At 39.0% G+C, this 19,665-nt stretch overlaps 1 protein-coding gene across 1 annotated transcript in view; it reads left to right on the forward strand.

Annotated features, from left to right (window-relative positions):
- The window catches only part of lamc3 (laminin, gamma 3), a 176,906-nt gene that overhangs the window by 99,794 nt on the left and 57,447 nt on the right, over positions 1-19,665 (forward strand). The window contains exons 9-11 of the mRNA XM_053618520.1: positions 922-1,041; positions 11,747-11,954; positions 16,383-16,486. Of these exons, the coding sequence (XP_053474495.1) occupies positions 922-1,041; positions 11,747-11,954; positions 16,383-16,486 (432 nt within the window). The remainder of the gene's footprint in view (positions 1-921; positions 1,042-11,746; positions 11,955-16,382; positions 16,487-19,665) is intronic.

The raw sequence follows: 19,665 nt of genomic DNA on the forward strand, positions 1-19,665 counted from the left end.
CCATATTTTTCAGAAACTTTCATATTCCACCTAGATAGTTCAGCGGCTTACCCTTAAATTTGGTTAGAATAAACTTCAGATATATGTGATTATTAATTGCCAAAGAATAGTAGATATCTCAAATGAGGACATGATGGCTGCAAATTGATTTGCATGAGACGCCATGCCAAACTAGGATGTGGACATAACTTCATGTTTGGTTTGATCAGCTTCAACTTGCACATGGCCACTAATGGGTCACTCCTGATTGCAGTATTGTGACAAATATGAGTCATTATAGTGCCTCCTAGACTGAAACTGCACTTTAAAAAGAGTTTTTATGAGGTCCAGACATCAGTGTCTGCAACTCACTAATGCTCTTGTGGCTGAATGAACAAATCCCCACAGCCTCACTCCAAATCCAGTAGAAAGCCTCTCCAGAAGAGTGGGTTGTTTTTTAAAGAGCACATACAGTACAGTACACTTGATTTCTTTACACAGCTTAAATACATTTTATGGAATATTTTATCATCTAAATGGACAATAGAAATGGGTATAAAATAGCTCTAAGTGTTTGGACATCTCAATTGACCATATTACAGGTAATATTCATAGTTAATAGCTATAGCGTTTATAGGATCTTTTCCTTAATAAAATGCACTTGTATGACCTGGGGAGATAAAACAAACTTCATGAGAACCAATAAGAAACATCCATTAAAGCACAACCTGTCAAATTTCTAACCAATCAAGGAGCATGCAGGTGTGCAAACAATTTGGTGCTCTTTAAAACCACTGCAATTTGAAATAATCTGAACCAAGTGAAAAAGATGCAGTGTCACAAAAAAGGGACTCTTCTACAGCAAACATTCTAGCTGTGGAAGCAGCCTTAAACATTTGCGTGTGTGCGTGTATGTTTGTGCATGTGCGTGCGTTTCCTAAGACACTGATGGCTGGCTTGGTGAGTTCTCAGGACATCATGAAGCCCCCTTGATATGGAAAGAGGGAGAAGTCTACATGCTACCTTACAGTGAGGAAGACGTCGGTTACTACAAAGCACCAGGTAGAAGATCCAGTTCATTGTACATTTAATTACAGCCATGACTGACATACAGTTGAGCTCATAAGTTTACATACATGCCTGGAGGATTTTCTAAAGAACAATGGGCAGTTCAACTGCTCAGGACAAGGGAATCATGAACATCACAAAACATAAAAAACAATTGTTGATCATCCACGTAACAACACACAGAATTAAGAATCAAGTGTATATAAACATTTGAACTGGTTCATTTGTGTAAATTATGCAAAGCATATGTAAACTTATGACCTCAACTGTATATAGGGATTCTGGAGAGAATTTTGTGGGCAGGACATTAAATGTTAAAAATGATACATGAAGTGATTTAGTACATATGAAATATGAAAATGGTGCCAGTTACAGTAAATGTAATTTCATGCAAGTTCAACTGAACTTTCTTTGGGCTAATCCATGATGGCTTTAGTACATGGAATCCCAACATACAACTAAAAAATTAATGAGAGTGGAAGGTTTTTACTTTCATGCAGGCATGAGTGAGCAGTCAGATATGGATCTCCTGGGACAAACAAAGGCCAATATTCATTCATTGATCCTTAGCAGTTGCCTGCTCAGGGGTGCAGTGGTTTCAATTAGGCTACTAATTTATATTTTGAGAAATAGAACCAACTAAATCTGTTTAAAAATATTGCATATATGTACAAACAAAAATAATAACCGAGAGATGTTAAAAATATAACAGTCCCATATACATCTCTAATTGAGACCAGTTATGAACTCAAATGATGTAGCTGAGGAACTGTCAGATCCAGAATTCACACAGCAAATTTACAGTACTGGCATTTCTTATCTGTTTTTTTTTTTTTCTTTTTCTTCTGTTTTCTGGTGCATAGTAGTGAGTTTAGTATCTGCTTAGGAAAGAGACACCTCCCAACTTCCTTTTTTGGATACTTTGACTTCTAGCTTTAATGCAAACACAGATATAGATATGAATATTTGTACTAAGCAAATACAGATAAAGTTGCGTTGCGTTACAACCTTAACATGTAGTAGTTATAAAAATTAAATCCTTCCTGACACTTTCTGCATGTGTTAGTTTTTCTTTGCTTGTCTGTTTGTTTTGCTATAACATTATTACTATTCTGAAAACCAGGATACTGAGCAAGACTCAACAAGCAGGCCCTAGTTTTAGAACCTAAAATCAGTTTTAAATGTGTAGACATTAGCCTAAAGGTCTATTTTCGAGTCCCTGTCCTCAGTGTGTAGCAAGTACTAAACAGGATGAGAAACTTGGCTACCCTGAATCAGCGCCTTTAACAGTGTAATTTAGCGTTACTGTGAAACACTTAGCCGAAACATCTCAGGCTGATCACTGTAGGAGCAATCCTGTTACAGCATGTCTTTAAAGCTTCCACTCCAAAGTATGATCAAAGCACAGCCTACTCATAGACACTGCTCCAGGCTAAATGCCTTCCAAACGTGAACATCAAAATAAAGCTTTTGGCATCTGCCTTAATGCACAACTTTAAGGACAAATGATAAAGAGAACTCATTCTGCACATGGTCAGTGTGTGTTTATGCTGCAGACTCATCCATCTCTCTTTCCCCAAGCTACCAGCCTGTTTCACATCGTTTTGCAGCACTTTGTGGCATTGTTCCTTATCATCAAGCCACAGGACTCTCATGTGTTTCTCTGACCGTCGAAAAATAGCTAAGATCAATTGCTCCCACGTCACCATTAACAATAACATTTTCTCTCATCTCTTCCCTCTTATAACTCCCTATGCTCAATTCTCCCCCTGCATTGGTTTTCTTCAAAGATTAGACTACAGTAGCCCTTTATCTCTTTTCCCTTTTTCAACCAATTTCTAATTTGCTTGCTGCGCTCCCATTGGTAATCCTCCCCATGTGGTGTAAGCAAGCAAGACAGGTCAATTTTCTTTGATATTTGCTAATCTGCATATCACATACAGTATTTTTGAGGTGGGTTTTATTGATAACTGTTTGTGTATGCAGCACTGGAACTTCGTTTCTGGCATTAGCTAGTACCATAATATACAAAACATTTACTAGTTTGGAGTAGTGATGGCATAAAATAAAAGGGAGAGTAGTTTTGAATGGAGCAGCATGTTTTGCTAAACCACTTCAGGTTGAATGGTGCCAAGTGAGGCAGCAGGCAGAGAGACACAAACTCAGCCTCTGCCGGTCAAATCAATTTGTCTGTGTTTTTTTCCTGCAGGTCAATGTGCCCATGTGCCCCATAGTGAGAAAACAGAGTAGAACATTTTTCACAAGCTGAGACATAAAAAACATGCACACACTACAAATTCACACACATTGAAATCAGTCACAATCTTGCACACCTAGAGAGATGCAGTGGAATGAGTGTGCTAGGGGCAGGATAGAAGAGAGGGATGAAAAGAGGACCCTAAGGTTAGGAATCTCAATCCGCTTAACATTGTCCATGTTTTCAGATATACCCATAAATCTCAAGCTTGAAATAGGTATTTTTGCCAGCACAGATATTTACTTACAAAACTGCTGTTACTCTTAGAATACATATAAGGAACAATACTGCACTAGTATTGCACTAGTAAGGTGTGTCTGTAAAATCAGACACACCTTAATATATATTTTACATCTTGTAAATTATTAATGTTTGGAATATGCTGCAACACCATATCTAGCAATATATACTGTATATAAACTCAGCAAAAACAAGAAATGTCCTCTCACATTCGACTGCTTTTATTTCCAGCAAATTTCTTAACGTGAGTAAATATTTGTGTAGTTTGCCAAAAAGTCTGCATACCCCTTGCAGAATCTGCTTAATCTTAAATTGCTGGAAACATTTCTTTGAGATTTTGGTCCATATTGACATCACAGAATTCGTTCATATTTTTCAGGTGCACTTTCCTGCTCCAAATTAAAACATACCCCAAAGGTGTTTTGGGTTCAGATCTGGTGACTGGGAAGGCCACTCATTTAACTCATTGTCATGTTCATAACACCAGTTCGAGATGACTTCTGCCTTGTGACATGGTGCATTATGCTGGAAGTAGCCAATAGAAGATAGGTAAATTGTTGCCATGAAGGGATGCAGATGGTCAGTAACAATAGTCAAATAGGCTGTGGATTCAATAGAAGTTTGATTGGTATTAATGGGCCCAAAGTGTACCAAGAAAACATAAAGGTAGCCCGAAGGGAAGAACCCAATATTGGTTCGTGTTGCGTCCAAACATGAACCTCAGGAACTTCCTGTTAGCTGCCCGTCCCCTGATATGTCCCCTGATATGTCCCTCTGCAGCCCCTCAGCATGCTCCTTCTTGGTCTGCTTGGCCTTTATGATCATTCTCAGATCAGAACTATTAGCAGGCTGTAACTGTCACTGCCCAGTCTCCCTGGCTCTCCGCGAACGGAGGCAGGCTGCCATACTCTGCTTTTGTGCCTCCCTCGCACTAGCGCTGGCCAGGGCTCCACTCATGGATGCCTGGGCAAACTCAACATGACGGGTAAGGAACTGGCTGAATGCTGCTGTATGTCAAGCTCACTCAGTAGGTCTGCTTTGTAGGCCTGCAACACTGCCATTGTACACAGTCACTGCCACATAGGCATTGCCCACCAACGCCGAGGTGGCCTTACATGGCTTGGATGGCAAAGCCGGCCCCCCAAATTACCTGCTATCGATGTAGAGGGGTAACTCGCAAGCGCCTCTTCCACCTTCTGCATGGCTAAATAGCTGTGCCGTTCAAGCCCCATGATGGCCGAATAATCCGACGTCATGGGGTTACAAATACGGCTAGTGTATGGTTTTCCCCAGAAGTGTGATATTTCATCATGCACTTCTGGAAAAAAGGGGAGCTTTCTGTGGTGTGAGGGAGATTTATTTTCACTGGGGCAAAAGCGCTTGTCCAGCCTGCTATGAGCCACTTCCTCTTCCCCGGGCTAGTCTAGACTTAGTTTTTCAACTGCCTTAGAAATCATTTCAAGCAACTCTTTAAATGCTTGAGAGCTGCTCTCCATTTTTGGTGCATTTTTGGCTCTTTGGAGTAGGGTTTTTTTTTTTTTTTTTGACTTTCCATAGTGGAAGGAGGAGTTGCAACACAAGCGCCAAACTCCGTCAGAGAGCCAGACCTGGAAGACAGAGCAAGAGATAGAGCAGCGCTCATCTCTGGCTTCTCTTCCAGATCCATACGAGATCACCAGGACGTGAGCTGACTGGCTGCCTCGGCAGCAGCTGGCCCAGATCCACGAGGCTCTAAAACCCACCTCCCTTCAGCTGAGAAGAGAGGGAGCCAAAAGCAGAGCTGCCTAATTGTAAGGTGTTCAGGATGCGCACAATCACCTCTCGAGAGCTGCCCTGCATGCTCTATCCTAGACACTTCACACAAAAAGTGTGTCTGTCCCCCTCGCTGTGATGAAACGGGAGCAAGTTGTGACATACTTCCTGAATTCTCTCTCACTCATACTTCTCTCTTTTTGTAAAAATGAATAGAAAATTAAAGAGAATTTTTGTTCTTTTTTTAAAAAGATAGAGAGGAAAGAGTTTTTTTGTGAGTATTACACAAATGACCGACCTGCAGTCTCACTTAAGATAAGGCTGATGGCGCAGTTCACAGGTGCCGTTTTTATATCACACAACTTGCTTAATTGCCATGTCACCTGATCACAGCAGGCCTATAAATAGGCATGATGTTTCACAAGCTTCAGATACCGGTCACGCATGAGGGGGCTTCCCCCAGCGTGATGCTCATGCAACATTGAGTTCCCTTTGAAAGGGAATCAATATCTCTAAATAGAGAGAACTTGAAACAGTGGTGAATCTTTCCAGAAGTGGTTGGCCCACCAAAATTCCTCATAGAGTGCACTGACGATCTGGAAAGGCACAAAAGATCAAAAATCAACATCTAAGGTTCTGCATGCATCGATTGCTTCAGAAAACATCAGGGTTAATGATACCACCATTGGATAACAGACTGGGGAAAACAGTATCCATGGGAGGGTTGCAAAAACCACTGTTGTCAATGACCCACAAGCTTTTTGTGATAATGTTCTGTGGACTGATGAGTCAAAAGTGGTCAAAAAACTTTTTGGAAGACATGGGTCCCATTATATCTTGCATAAAGCTAACACAGCATTCCACAATAAGAACATCCTACCAACATGGAGGAGATACTGTGAAGGTGTGGGGATGCTTTGCTGCTCCTGGGCAACTTGCTATTATTAATTCTGTTATTATTATTCTATTCTTAATTGAGATGCTGTGGCAGGACCTTAAATGGGCAGTTCTAGCTAATTAAAAAAAAACAATCCAGGAGATAACACCAAAGCAGCAAGAATATCAGATTCAAAAACATTTCTTAATTAAACTGATTGAATTCAAATTAACTTGTTGAAACATGAAGAGCTGTACTGTAAATAGGAATCTGAAGCTTTATAATGATATTCAAAAAAAAAAAAAAGAGAGAAAGAAACCATATTTACCTAGTATGTCCAAAACATGGCAGTGTATGCAATAATCATCCAGTGATGCATGTGGTTCAAAGAAAGTAAGAGAAAAGACTAGCAATGTAAAAGATATCATTAAGGTCTCGTCGAGACAGTGCAACTAAATTAAAATGCATTTTCAAAAAAAATCTGAAAGATATTCTTAAACAGTTTAGTGTTAAGCCAGGTTCTAATACTCTAAATAGAATATTAGAATAGTTTAGAGAACTGGAGCATTATTCTTAAATCATTTTATGGATTGGAGAGCTACCAGTATACAGTAAATCAATGTTCTCTTCAAGCCAGTCACCAGTCAGTCAGAGAGAGGTCTGTGAGAGGTTTGAGACAAAGCTGTGTCCAGTGTGTGCTTCAGGCAGTGCAGCAGATGCAGCAGTTAAGGATGAGCAGCTCAAGCCAGAAAGAATGATACCAAAGCAGAAAAGTCGTTGGGACACAGTTGGGACCTTTTGAGAAAAAGCTGATTCAGGCATTGGAGATGGCTGCTGCTGCATGGCACAGAATCCCTAATGCATCATTTTCTGATGATTTTTCACAAGAATCTGTTAGCAGCTCTGAAGCACCGTCCTTCCCCCAAATAAAGCCAAAGCCAAAATCCATTAGTCACAATTTGACCCCTGGGAGTCGGTAGGGCTATATAGCAGGCTATGTGCTCGTTATAGTGGGCTTATTAGGGCATATAACATTATTAGTAGTATTTTTCCAGCAAATTACGCAGTTTAGAAGGATTTGTATAATTAAATTCAAATTTTATTGGTTACATACACAACCACACACAGCATAATTATATGCAGTTAAATGCATAATGAATATTCTATAGCTTCATCATTGTTATTCAGTGTCCTCGCATATGTTCAACAGAGCTACACTTGACGCAATTATAATACTTGCCTGGACACTGATGATTAACTGCTAATGAACACATTTAAATGCCATTTACTAGCTATGCATGTAAAGACAGTGCTATTATGGCCAAACCTTGCCATCAAGGCAGCAGCTATAATAATTTAGAACACTTTTTGATATTAGGATGATTAATCTGAGTACTGTACTTTCAAAATTGTAATATGACTTTGGATGAATAGATGGGATTGTCAATATCTAGACCAGAGGAACTTAAAATTTTGTGCTTGTGCACTTCAGGTTAGAGGGTTCCTGTTTGTCAGATATTGCCTTGATTTCTTGTTAGCTGTTAAAAGAGACTAATTTTTTTTTTTCCATACCATCTTGTCTTGCCAAATAACACTCTCAAACTGTACTCTCAGCAGAAAAGTAGAGCAAAGGACTCCCTCAGTATCATTGCTACCTGAGCTACTCGGTTGCTGCATTCCTGTGACTGTAAAATGTGTAGGACGATGGATTGGGGCCAGAGAAAATTGGCTTGGGGACCACCATTTAAACGAACTAGCTATAGGCCATACATTTTAGCTATTACCATTTATCAGATGTTAATTTTTTATTTATTTATTTTTAAAACTGGACAATGTACACCCCCAAGCGGCACTGTGAGAATGACAGCAATGACTTTTAGGTTGCTAGTGTGATTGCAGGGTAAGCTCAAACAAAGTTCAGTAAATGTCATCAGGTTTCATCACTTTGGAGATGGTTAATTTGTGTGATGAGGAGAAGGTCAGCACCTGTGTTTCATCATGTTTGATCTGCAGAGAGAACAGAAAGTGCTAGAAGTCAAGGACCTATTCAGTTCTGTTTCACTCTCTTATCTTTCAGACAAAGTTTTGTCCCCCAAACCCAACAGCGGTAATTTGTTTCTCCTACTCTACCCATTCCCCTTCACTACCTGTGTACCATGCAAAACCAAATGAATGTCCTCTATTCTAATGGCCTAGCAACACAACTGTGCAGGAATAGCCTATTTCTAGATATGACGGTATATTTAAATTTGCATGCTGTGTGAGTTTTACAATTTTACCCAATGAAGAGTACTATTGTTATAGCCATTTAAGCAAAATTATTATGTTTGTTGTATATTTTATATTCAGTTATGTATTCAGTATTGGTACACTATGAAGTGGTTAATATTCGGTTTTTGTATGACATATTTACATTGTGTAAGTATTTAAATAGATTTAAGTTAATTAAGTTACTGTGTAGAGGTGTTTCACAGAAATTGCAGTCATCATTTGATAAGATTGCCAGAAATTGGGGTTAATTAAATGTGGGAAATATTTGCCACAATGAAAAAAACAATTTGGCCAATTTTTCACCTCATCACTTTACTTAAATTCACATACACTATTATGGCCAAAGGTTTGTTGATACCAGACCATCACACTCATGTGTGCTCTTTTGAACATCCCATTCCAGATTACGCTAACCCCTTTGCAGTTATAAAAACCTCCTCTATTATGGGAAGGCTTTCCACTAGATTTTGGAGCATGGCTAAGGGAATTTGCCCATTCAGCCATAAGAGCAATAGTGATGTTGGGTGATGAGGCCCGGGGTACAGTCACATTAAAATTCATCCCAAAGGTGTGCAGTGGGGTTGAGGTCAGGAATCTGTGAAGGTTACTTTCCCAAGTTTTTCCACTTCAACCTTGACAAACCATGTCTTTATGGACCTTGCTTTGTGCAGAGGGACAATGTCATGCTGGAACATGTCTCAGCCCCTTAGTCCCAGTGAAGAGAAATTGTAATGTTACCACATACAATGACATCCTATACAGTTGTCTGCTTCCAAGAAATGTTTGAGGGAAGCCCACATACGAGTGTGATGGTCTAGTATCCACAAACTTTAGTCAATAAAGTGTATGTACAGTACCTCATTTCATAGCCTTTGGGCACTTACTGGAACCTTGGCACTAACTAGTGTTCTTGCTGTTACAGCCTATAGGTAATGCTCAGGATAATGTGTAAGGGGCATCTTTGCTAGATATATAGCAATGTAGTTAGACACATGCAAGAATTAACATGAGCTAGCTGGCTAGCTAACAAATCCAGAAAGCTACTGAAACCATAGTTAGCTAGCCAGCTAATGCCTTGGTTAGTGAACATAAGAACAGAGTAGAAAAAAGAAAGCAGATTAGATTAGATTTAATATTAGTGTCAATTGTAGACACATAGAAAAGTAATTTATAAAGTAACTACTAAAGTAGTTTTTCACCCGATGATTTTTTTACTCTAAGCCGGAATTGAATTATTTTCTTTTAGCTTTGCTCAAATGAATTATTACTACAATACCAGTAATTTTACTCGTCAATGTGTTTTGTTCTCTTTCCACAATGTATGCATTTATGGATATCATTCCTGTTTCTACCTAATTCTTGCATGAAAGTATTTTTGGCTTTTTACAGCATTTTTAGCTTTATCATTCATCTCTGGGAACTAATTCAGTCTCAAACAGTAGAGGAGAACATTCCATGCCAGACACTTGCTTTTCAGTTAGTACAAAAGGTCTCTGACCTGAACACACTGAGAACTCTGAAGGTCCTCAGCACCCCCCCCCCCCTTTTTTCCCCCCCAGATGAGTCATGAGCCTCGGTTCCTCATGTAGAGCAGCAGGGCACAAGAGAGAAAAACACACACACACGATATGTGTTTAACAAGACATTGTTTTGTCTGGGATGAGAATGTTTTGCAGTGTTTCGTCTCTGGCAAGCCACATTTCACGAACTTCACAAAAGAAACTCTCAGATACATATTATGATCTGCTTTGAAAGTTCTGACAGTCTAGGTAGTCTCCAGCCAGTTTCCAGGACAGGTTGATCTGGAGCAGTCTTTACCAACTGATTTGTCAGCATGGATTGGATTGATCGACTTCATAATGAAAAATGACTGACAATTTTTAAATCACATGTCTACAATTTTTGGGTTAGCTAGAAGACTTGAATGCAATACTTTGCATTAATAAGTAGACTAATTCTAGTTGGGTGAAGCAATGAAATCAAGGATAGTTCAGTATTATAAAAATTAGATTCTGATTCTGCTTATATGTAAAGTGAAAATTTAGCATACATGATATGTAAGGAATAATCAGCCCTGTGTAAATCAGAGTTACTGTTACCACCCTGAAGTGGATTAATTTCCAACAACAATACATCTGGAAGTGTTTTTTTTCTCTTACTTAGTAAAACATTTTAATACAGTTTTTACTTATTACAGAATGGCACATCATTCTTTTTAACTGTTTATAGTTACATTTAATGTTCTGCGGAACAAAGGTTCTGTTATCACTTGCATTATAGCAGCTATAGACAATTTCTCTATCGATTGCCGTCTTACAGTATGTAATCACATTCCATTACATATGGTAGTATTTTTTCATTCATTATCCTGTACACTTATGAGCCTATAAAATGGATTCCCTCAAATGCCACCTTCCTTTCGTACATATCATTCAGCTGTTATTTACATGGCAGGATAAAACAATGAGAAATCTATCTGTTCTCGTTGTGTTGATTAGGACCACCCTGCTGTAAATGTTGCCCATTTGCTAACTAAAGTGAACACTAACAAGAGTCTGAAAATCAAAGACAATAACACAGACAACTGCGTTTTTGCTTCTAGTCATTACTTTTAATGCCACCATAAAGGCAGAACATTAGAACTAATGAAAAGCTTCAATCTCATCAAACGGCTAAATAAAGTCTGTATTGATACTCCATGGATTTGTACAAGAAATGCTAATGAACAAATGAATATTTCATAAAATTTGTTATATCAGTATGTGTTTGTGTGTATGGCCATGTTTTTGTGTCATGTGTCTTGGTGTGGACCTCAAATGTCCCCAGGAGAACAGGAATATCTGACAGTTTCAATTTTGTGGGGACATTTACATGGAAGGTCCTAGCAAGGATAGGAAGACAAATGATTGCATGTGTGTGTGCGTGGAAGTCCACTCTGTGGGGTCTTTTTGAAGTCTTTAATGAGGAGAGAGGAGATGAAAGCCAATTACAAGACCACCCTCTTACACATGCATACACGGATGCCTCGGCACACGGATGCCTCGGCACACACATGGCTGGGACATCAGAGAACCCTCCCACTCATCTGCAAAGCATGGATTTAACCCTTATTCCTCCTCCATGTCAGTTGTGGGATTTAGACATCCTTGGTTAAAATCTTCATCAAAAAAATCAACACATCTTTGAGCTTCCATCAGGTCCCTACTTACAGCCACATTGTGCTCATAACATTCACAGAATCATAGAAAATAACAGGTTCTTAAAGGAGCTAATGAGTATTTTTGCTTTGTTTTGTCTAACAGCAAAGTTTCTGGGGAAGCAACTGCTAAGTTATGGCCAGTACCTTACCATGTCATTTACGGCTGAATCAAGTGAGCTGTTGTCCAAGACTGTGACTGTGGTTCTCAAAGGATCTGGACTGTCAGTCAGTGCCAACATGTTTTCAAATGATGTTTTTGAGAATGTGGATAGTGATCCTAGCCACATTCCTCATAACATCTTCACGCTCAGGTATGTGTATAAGAATTTATATAATGTATGTGTACATTGGGCTTCATTTATCACGCAAGATACATCGAAAGTTTTCGTTAAGTCTTTCATAAGAGCATTAAGACAAATGTGGTATTCCTAAAAATGCTGCAAGTATATAATTGTTACAGTTTTATACATGGATAACACTGTCAAATACAAATAACTTGTTTTGTTTTTTCAATTACACACACAAACTTAATAAAAATAACTGATCTTGTGACTGAGCTGGTATGTGTCAATTTACAATGTGCCCTATATACATTAGTGTACTGTGTGCCATCATCAGGCTTCGCCCTCCTGCTTTTTCAACATAGTATCGCGGAGGGCACATTGGCATTCATCAAAATATGCACGCTTGAGTGTGATGAAAAACAGTGTTACCGAACCTTTTGTAAATCTAGTTTGGTTTGGCCTTTTATAAACATTTACAAAAGAAATTAAATGTCATGATTAATTCCTTTATTTAAATATAGCATCTGTGCACTTGTTTTGCTCTTCAAGAGGTAGAATGGTGTTGGTCTGATGTTGGTCTTTTTCTTGATTGATTTCTGAGGGGTAGGGCTTTATTTAAAGGTGACATCAGGTTTAAACTGAAGTGACTTCTTTCCTGTTTATTCAGGCTCTTTGCATCTGACCATGACAGAAACTGTATCTAGCTACCATTTTTGGTGCATTATGTACATTCATCTTCATTCCTTCATTCTCAGCAACCACTTTATCCTGGTCAGAATTACACTGGATTTGGAGCCCATCTGAGGAATATTGGTCATGAGGCAAAAAGAGACCCTAGATGAGACACCAGTCCATCACATGACACAATACACACACACACACACACACACACCCACACACCTAGGGGACATTTAGAGTGGCCAATCTAATTTTTGGGTGGTGGGTAGAAGCCCAAGAACCCAGAAGAAACCCATGTGGACTCTACATAAAGAGTTGTAAAAGTAGGCTTCTGATTCCAGTGTCAGCGATGGTATGCAGGTAAATGCAAGGACATAAATGCTGCTTCAATACCACTATGGCATTGCTTACAGTAAAGCCATATATTTCTTGAGTCGAACCTTGGTTACTGCATATTAAGTGACATAGCTTTAGTCTTTAATCTAATATTTAGCTTTTTAAACCATTTTGACAGAGGCTTTAAAGTGATGGAGCATGTAATAAAATTCTTAAAAGATCATTAATAATTAAGAACAGAGCCCTGCAGATCCTCCAATCTTATAATAATAATAATAATAATAATAATAATAATAATAATTCCTTGGATTTTCTAAGCACTCAGTGCGGTTTACATTGTGGGGGGGGGGGGGGTTCCTCCTCCGCCAACCACCACCAGTGTGTAGCATCCACCTGGATGATGTGACAGCAGCCACAGTGTGCCAGAACACCCACCACACACCAGCTATTGGTGGAGAGGAGAGGAGGGTTATGTAGCCATTTCAGGGATGGCGATTATTTCTCCAGGACACCGGAGTTATACCCCTACTCTTTACGAGAAGGAATTTTTAATGACCACAGAGAGTCAGGACCTTGGTTTAACATCTCATCTCATGTATTAAGCGGTATTTTTTCTAATATATACATAAGCCAGTACTGATTCTTTTTCATATGCTTTAATTAGGCCTAATTTAATTAACTGAAAATTGATAAGAAATGGTATCACATAACCGATCAGCTTGGCAAGGTGCCTCAGGCTTTGGCCGCTCTGGGAAATTTGTTTCACTGAAGGAGTTTTGGCATAATCTATGACACTCCAACTAATCTCATCAATGCTGATGAGAAAAACAGTTTATTGTTGATACTAGGAACTAAAGAAAATAACAATGGCCCAGACTCATAACTTAGAATTGCCACATAAACACACTTAAGACTTTAGAGATAATTGGCAAAATAGCATAAATTAGGTAGCAGGGAACAAGGAACATGTAAAAGCAATCCATAGCAAGAGTATGAAGGTTAATGAGAACAGGAAACAAACACTAAATAGGTAAAGTGGAAATCATAAATGGATAAATGTCGTGGCACTACATACCAATGCATTACAAATGACTGACAAGGATAATCTGGTAGGTCTGTTATACTGAGGAGGGCATTGTACTCTATCTTATGATGAAACATTTCCATCCTGATGGGAGTGATCTCCTCCTGGGTAACCCCCACCCCCATCCACAGGGCATGAATGGTTAAGGAGTATGAAAATGATAGGAATCATCTGCTATGACCTTCAGACTCACCAGATCTCATTCCATTGGAACACTAGTGAGAAATCTTGGACTGCCATGTTAGACCGCACAATCCACCACTGTCATCAAGACACCAGTTAAGAGAATGTGCAGCCTTTCTGTGCATGTTCTCCCGGTATCTGTGAGTCTCCTCTGGGATATGAATTTCCTGTATGTAGTTTTTATAAATGTTGAGGTGGGCAAGACATCTTTCGGTGGAATTTTCTCCCGTTTCACTTTTGGGGGGAAGCAGACTTTGAAATGCTACAACCTTACTTAGGGATATATATTTTTGTTCAGAAATGCCTATTGTTTTCAAATCTGTATATACTGAAAATGTCCCAATTTGACCATGTAAAGAGATGCCATAACGTGTAGAAAGTCTTCTTGTTTTGGCAATATTGTCCAAGTCTAGCATACCTACAGTAGTAGGAACCAGGAAAAAAAAAATCTGCTCTTTCCACGATTTATAATTAGACTTGTTTTAAAGCTGTCTGCTAAGTTTGGCAGAGAGCAGACTTCCTGAGTGGAACGGATCAATTTATTGAGGATTCATAAATGAAAGTAAGAAGAAAAGTCTGGGGGGTATACTAGTTATCTGCGATTTCTGCCTGTTTATCAGCAGGGTGTGGATTTCATGAATGCACCAGGAAGCAGTCACAGTCACACATCTGTGAATGTGAGAATGTATGCGTCATTGACAGTATTGTTCCCTGACACAGGGAATGTGTTGGTGGGACTTTAATGAGGCCATGAAAATGAGCAATCAGAGCGGAGGGCAATTGAGGAGATGAAGTATGTATAGGAAAAAAATTAAGAAAGTGAAAAATGCAGGAACAAAAATTGTGGGTGCCATTGTGGGTGAGTTCACCAAACTCATTCAGTGCATTCACACTCCACATGTTACTATCTTGTGGCACCTAAGTACTGATTAGAGAAAGAAGAAACAAAGTTGAAATGGTTAAGACAAATATTCAGGAAGCAAGGAGTGTCAAAATACAGCATGAATCACAATCACTGCAGGTGTATAAAATAAACCAACATAGAAGGACAAGCCAAGTCATAACCGACAAAGGAGTCTGGTCAATCTAGCATTGAGATCAAGAGCTGATTCCATAGCTGGCAAGGTCCATTTTTAGAGAAATTTCAGCGTGAAGAATGAAAGTATTAGGACAGATGTCCATGTTCGTCAATCAAGTCAGACTAAGCACAGCAAGAAACAATTTATGAGGATTATATACACGTCCTCACCCGAGCATGTCATTGGTTTGTTGCCTGATTGTGTTCATCTGTTTCATGTTAGTTCTTGATCAGTTTATATTTTCATATTCTTTTTGGTCACTGGCTGTCACATTATTAGACACTTTAGACACTTTAAAGCACAGCCTTGTTTTCCGTGTTATACTGTATGTTTCATTGCACTTTCGGTTTTGATTCTTGTTTCTGGTCCTTAATTCTGTATTGGCCAGTATTATGCCTGCCTTGCTTTATGACCATTGCTATGGATTTTGCTCCAATAAATGCACAGCCTCTCTTTCATTCTCATTAACACACACTTGACATGGTGAAAACATGTATACACACCACTTGGTCAGAACATTTAAAAATAACTAGAAAGCAAAGATTCATTTTGCTCTAACAATGTTAAAATCCTCTCAGCATTGGCACCATTAGGCTATCATAGACTCATAAGATTGAGCAAGCAAGTGAAAAATTCACTTTCAATGTGCTTACAAAGTGCACACATTGAGAGCTTGATAAACTTATGCATGCTGAGATCCACTTCCTAATTAGCAGCAGAATAGTTATGGTACATTTATTGTGGTGCTCGGAACTTTCACCACTTTTGAATTTTCTATATATCTGCATAAATATGACCTAAAACAACATCAGAAGTCCTTAAAGAAGACAAAGATAACCCAATTAAACATATGAGTCAAAAATAAATAAATTCCTCAATTTCCTCAATAAATAAGTGACCATGTGTAATATTTTGTCTTATTTGTTTAACTGGGTTCTCTTTGGTTATTTATAAGTGCTAATCCAGTACATCTGTTTGGATGACCTGTCACTTTGCAACAAGTGCACTGAGCATCTATACATGGACATGTACACAAATTACATGCACATGCCTATATAAAGAACAGATTTTTATAACCTGCTTTTTAATCTATAGGTTAACCGAAACAGAGGTGAATCCATCACTCACTCCATTTGAGTTTCGACGTTTGCTCAACAACCTGACTGCGCTACTCATCAGCAATGTGGGAGGACATAACTGTGAGTGTTACTTTCTATTTAAGTGTATGTTTGCAAGTGTTTCCAAACATAATAAAATAAAGCAATGCCTACATGAGGTATCTTGATGAGTAACTAGTATCATAATAGACAATGATCAAATAGATAAATTATTAGGATCATTTAAGTCTATTGAAACATAAAACCATATTTTATTCCTAGCCTTAGAGCAAATTCTATGCTGTGTATATGCTATGTAAAGAGCCAAAAATTAGCCTACCTTATTGGCACATTAAACATTTTCTAGTGAACATTGTCAGTAATCTGAAAATAAGGCTCAAATTAAAACACAGAATTAGAACTCCTAGACAAAGTTTGGAAATATGATCAGATTCTGCAGTAGGACTACACAAGCTGAAACATAGCCAATGTGCTGTTTTGGTCCCGGTCTGCACAATATAGTAGGGATATTGCATTTTGTAGTGTTTTGAGCGAGAAACCACCAGCATGCCGATTGCAACAAGCAACAGAAAATACATTCAAAGTGTAAAAATACACTTGAGCATGCGCAGAGCTAGTGTTCAAGGTTTCACTAACTGAAATAGAAACATGCTGCAAGCAGCATTGTTTCTAGGTCTAATGTAAAAAATGGCTTTAAGGCAGAATCCAAGCCTTTAGGTGAGCAGTTGTGGGTCAAGGGCTCAGTCACCCAACAGTAGCTTTTTAACTGTGTTGGGACTTGAACTCACAACCTGCCTATTACTAGTTGAGAACTTTAACCTCTGTGCTAAATCTGAGCTAGCATTTTGTGGTCTGCCAGCCAGATCCAGCCTTAATCTACAGCCTCAATGGTTGTGCCTCAATCAGCAGTACTTGTTTCATGTAGTGCAGGAGTCCTCAAACTATTTGGAGCCAGGGACCATAACTGATTGATAATACTGAGTTATGACTTCCATTGCTGAAATGACATGTAAAACATAAATAAACGAATGGACTCCCTAGCTTTGTCCCCAGACCCCATTATGAAAATCACAGGCATAATGTTTATGGAGCTCTTTAAGGTTGAATTAATTTTTGAATATCGCTCTGATTATTACACATAAGTGTAGGACTAAATTTGTTTTTGATTTGTACATTTCTAAGAATTTTTTGACTCTAGGCTAATATTTTCCACCCTGGACCTTGTCCCCTCTTTATACTAAATTAAAAACAAAGGGAACTCCTTGTCAAGGAATAATATGTACATATACCCATGCACAGAAACAGATACAGTATCTCACCCCTCACATTTTTGTAAATATTTGATTATATCTTTTAAATAAATCTTTTATATCTTATATATATATATATATAAAATAGATAGATAGATAGATAGATAGATAGATATAGATATATAGAGATATAGATAGATTGATAGATAGATATTATTTAAATTTTATCTTTTTATATTTATGTATAATTTTTTAATCTTTTTATATTTTATATCTTTTCATTTGACAGCACTGAAGAAATGACACTTTGCTACAATGTAAAGTAGTGAGTGTACAGCTTGTATAACAGTGTAAATTTGCCGTCCCCTCAAAATAACTCAACACACAGCCATTAATGTCTAAACCGCTGGCAACAAAAGTGAGTACAGCCCTAAGTGAAAATGTCCAAATTGGGCCCAAAGTGTCAATATTTTGTGTTGCCACCATTATTTTCCAGCACTACCTTAACCCTCTTGGGCGTGGACTTCACCAGAGCTTCACAGGTTGCCACTGGATTCCTCTTCCACTCCTCCATGATGACATCACGGAGCTGGTGGATGTTAGAGACCTTGTGCTCCTCCACTTTCCATTTGAGGATGCCCCACAGATGCTCAATAGGGTTTAGGTCTAGAGACATGCTTGGCCAGTCCTTCACCTTCAGCTTCTTTAGCAAGGCAGTGGTCGTCTTGGAGGTGTGTTTGGGGTCGTTATCATGCTCGAATACTGCATACTGTTCATGCTCTGCTTCAGTATGTCACCGTACATGTTGGCATTCATGGTTCCCTCAATGAACTGTAGCTCCCCAGTGCCGGCAGCACCCGTGCAGCCCCAGGCCATGACACTCCCACCACCATGCTTGACTGTAGGCAAGACACACTTGTCCTTGTACTCCTCACCTGGTTGCCACCACACATGCTTGACACCATCTGAACCAAATAAGTTTATCTTGGTCTCATCAGACCACAGGACATGGTTCCAGTAATCCGTGCCTTAGTCTGATTGTCTTCAGCAAACTGTTTGTGGGCTTTCTTTGCATCATCTTTAGAAGAGGCTTCCTTCTGGGATGACAGCCATGCAGGCCAATTTGATGCAGTGTGTGGCATATGGTCTGAGCACTGACAGGCTGAACCCCCACCCCTTCAACCACTGCAGCAATGCTGGCAGCACTCATACGTCTATTTCCCAAAGACAACCTCTGGATATGACACTGAGCACATGTACTCAACTTCTTTAGTCGACCATGGCGAGGCCTGTTCTGAGTGGAACCTACGTTGTTAAACCGCTGTATGGTCTTGGCCACTGTGCTGCAGCTCAGTGTCAGGGTCTTGGCAATCTTCTTATAGCCTAAGCCATCTTTATGTAGAGCAACAATTCTTTTTTTTCAGATCCTCAGAGAGTTCTTTGCCATGAGGTGCTATTTTGAACTTCCAGTGACCAGTATGAGTGTGAGAGCGATGACACCAAATTTAACACACCTGCTCCCCATTCACACCTGAGACCTTGTAACACTAACAAGTCACATGACACCAGGGAGGGAAAATGCCTAATTGGGCCCAATTTGGACATTTTCACTTAGGGGTGTACTCACTTTTGTTGCCAACGGTTTAGACATTAATGGCTGTGTGTTGAGTTATTTTGAGGGGACGGCAAATTTACACTGTTACACAAGCTGTACACTCACTACTTTACATTGTAGCAAAGTGTCATTTCTTCAGTGTTGTCAAATGAAAAGTTATAATCAAATATTTACAAAAATGTGAGGGGTATACTGACTTTTGTGAGATACTGTATCTTGGCTGTGAAAAATATGATGCATGTCCCAAATGAATCCTTAAACAACACTTACCACCTGAAGGCTTTGGAAAAGAAGTAACATTCAACAAAGAATAAGCTTCTATTTCACTGCCATTGCATTTTCTCTCCCACTGGAAATGGATTATTAGGCCATTATTATTCGTTTGTCAAATGTCC

Source organism: Ictalurus furcatus, chromosome 28 (assembly GCF_023375685.1).
Source record: "Ictalurus furcatus strain D&B chromosome 28, Billie_1.0, whole genome shotgun sequence".
Lineage (NCBI taxonomy): Eukaryota > Metazoa > Chordata > Actinopteri > Siluriformes > Ictaluridae > Ictalurus > Ictalurus furcatus.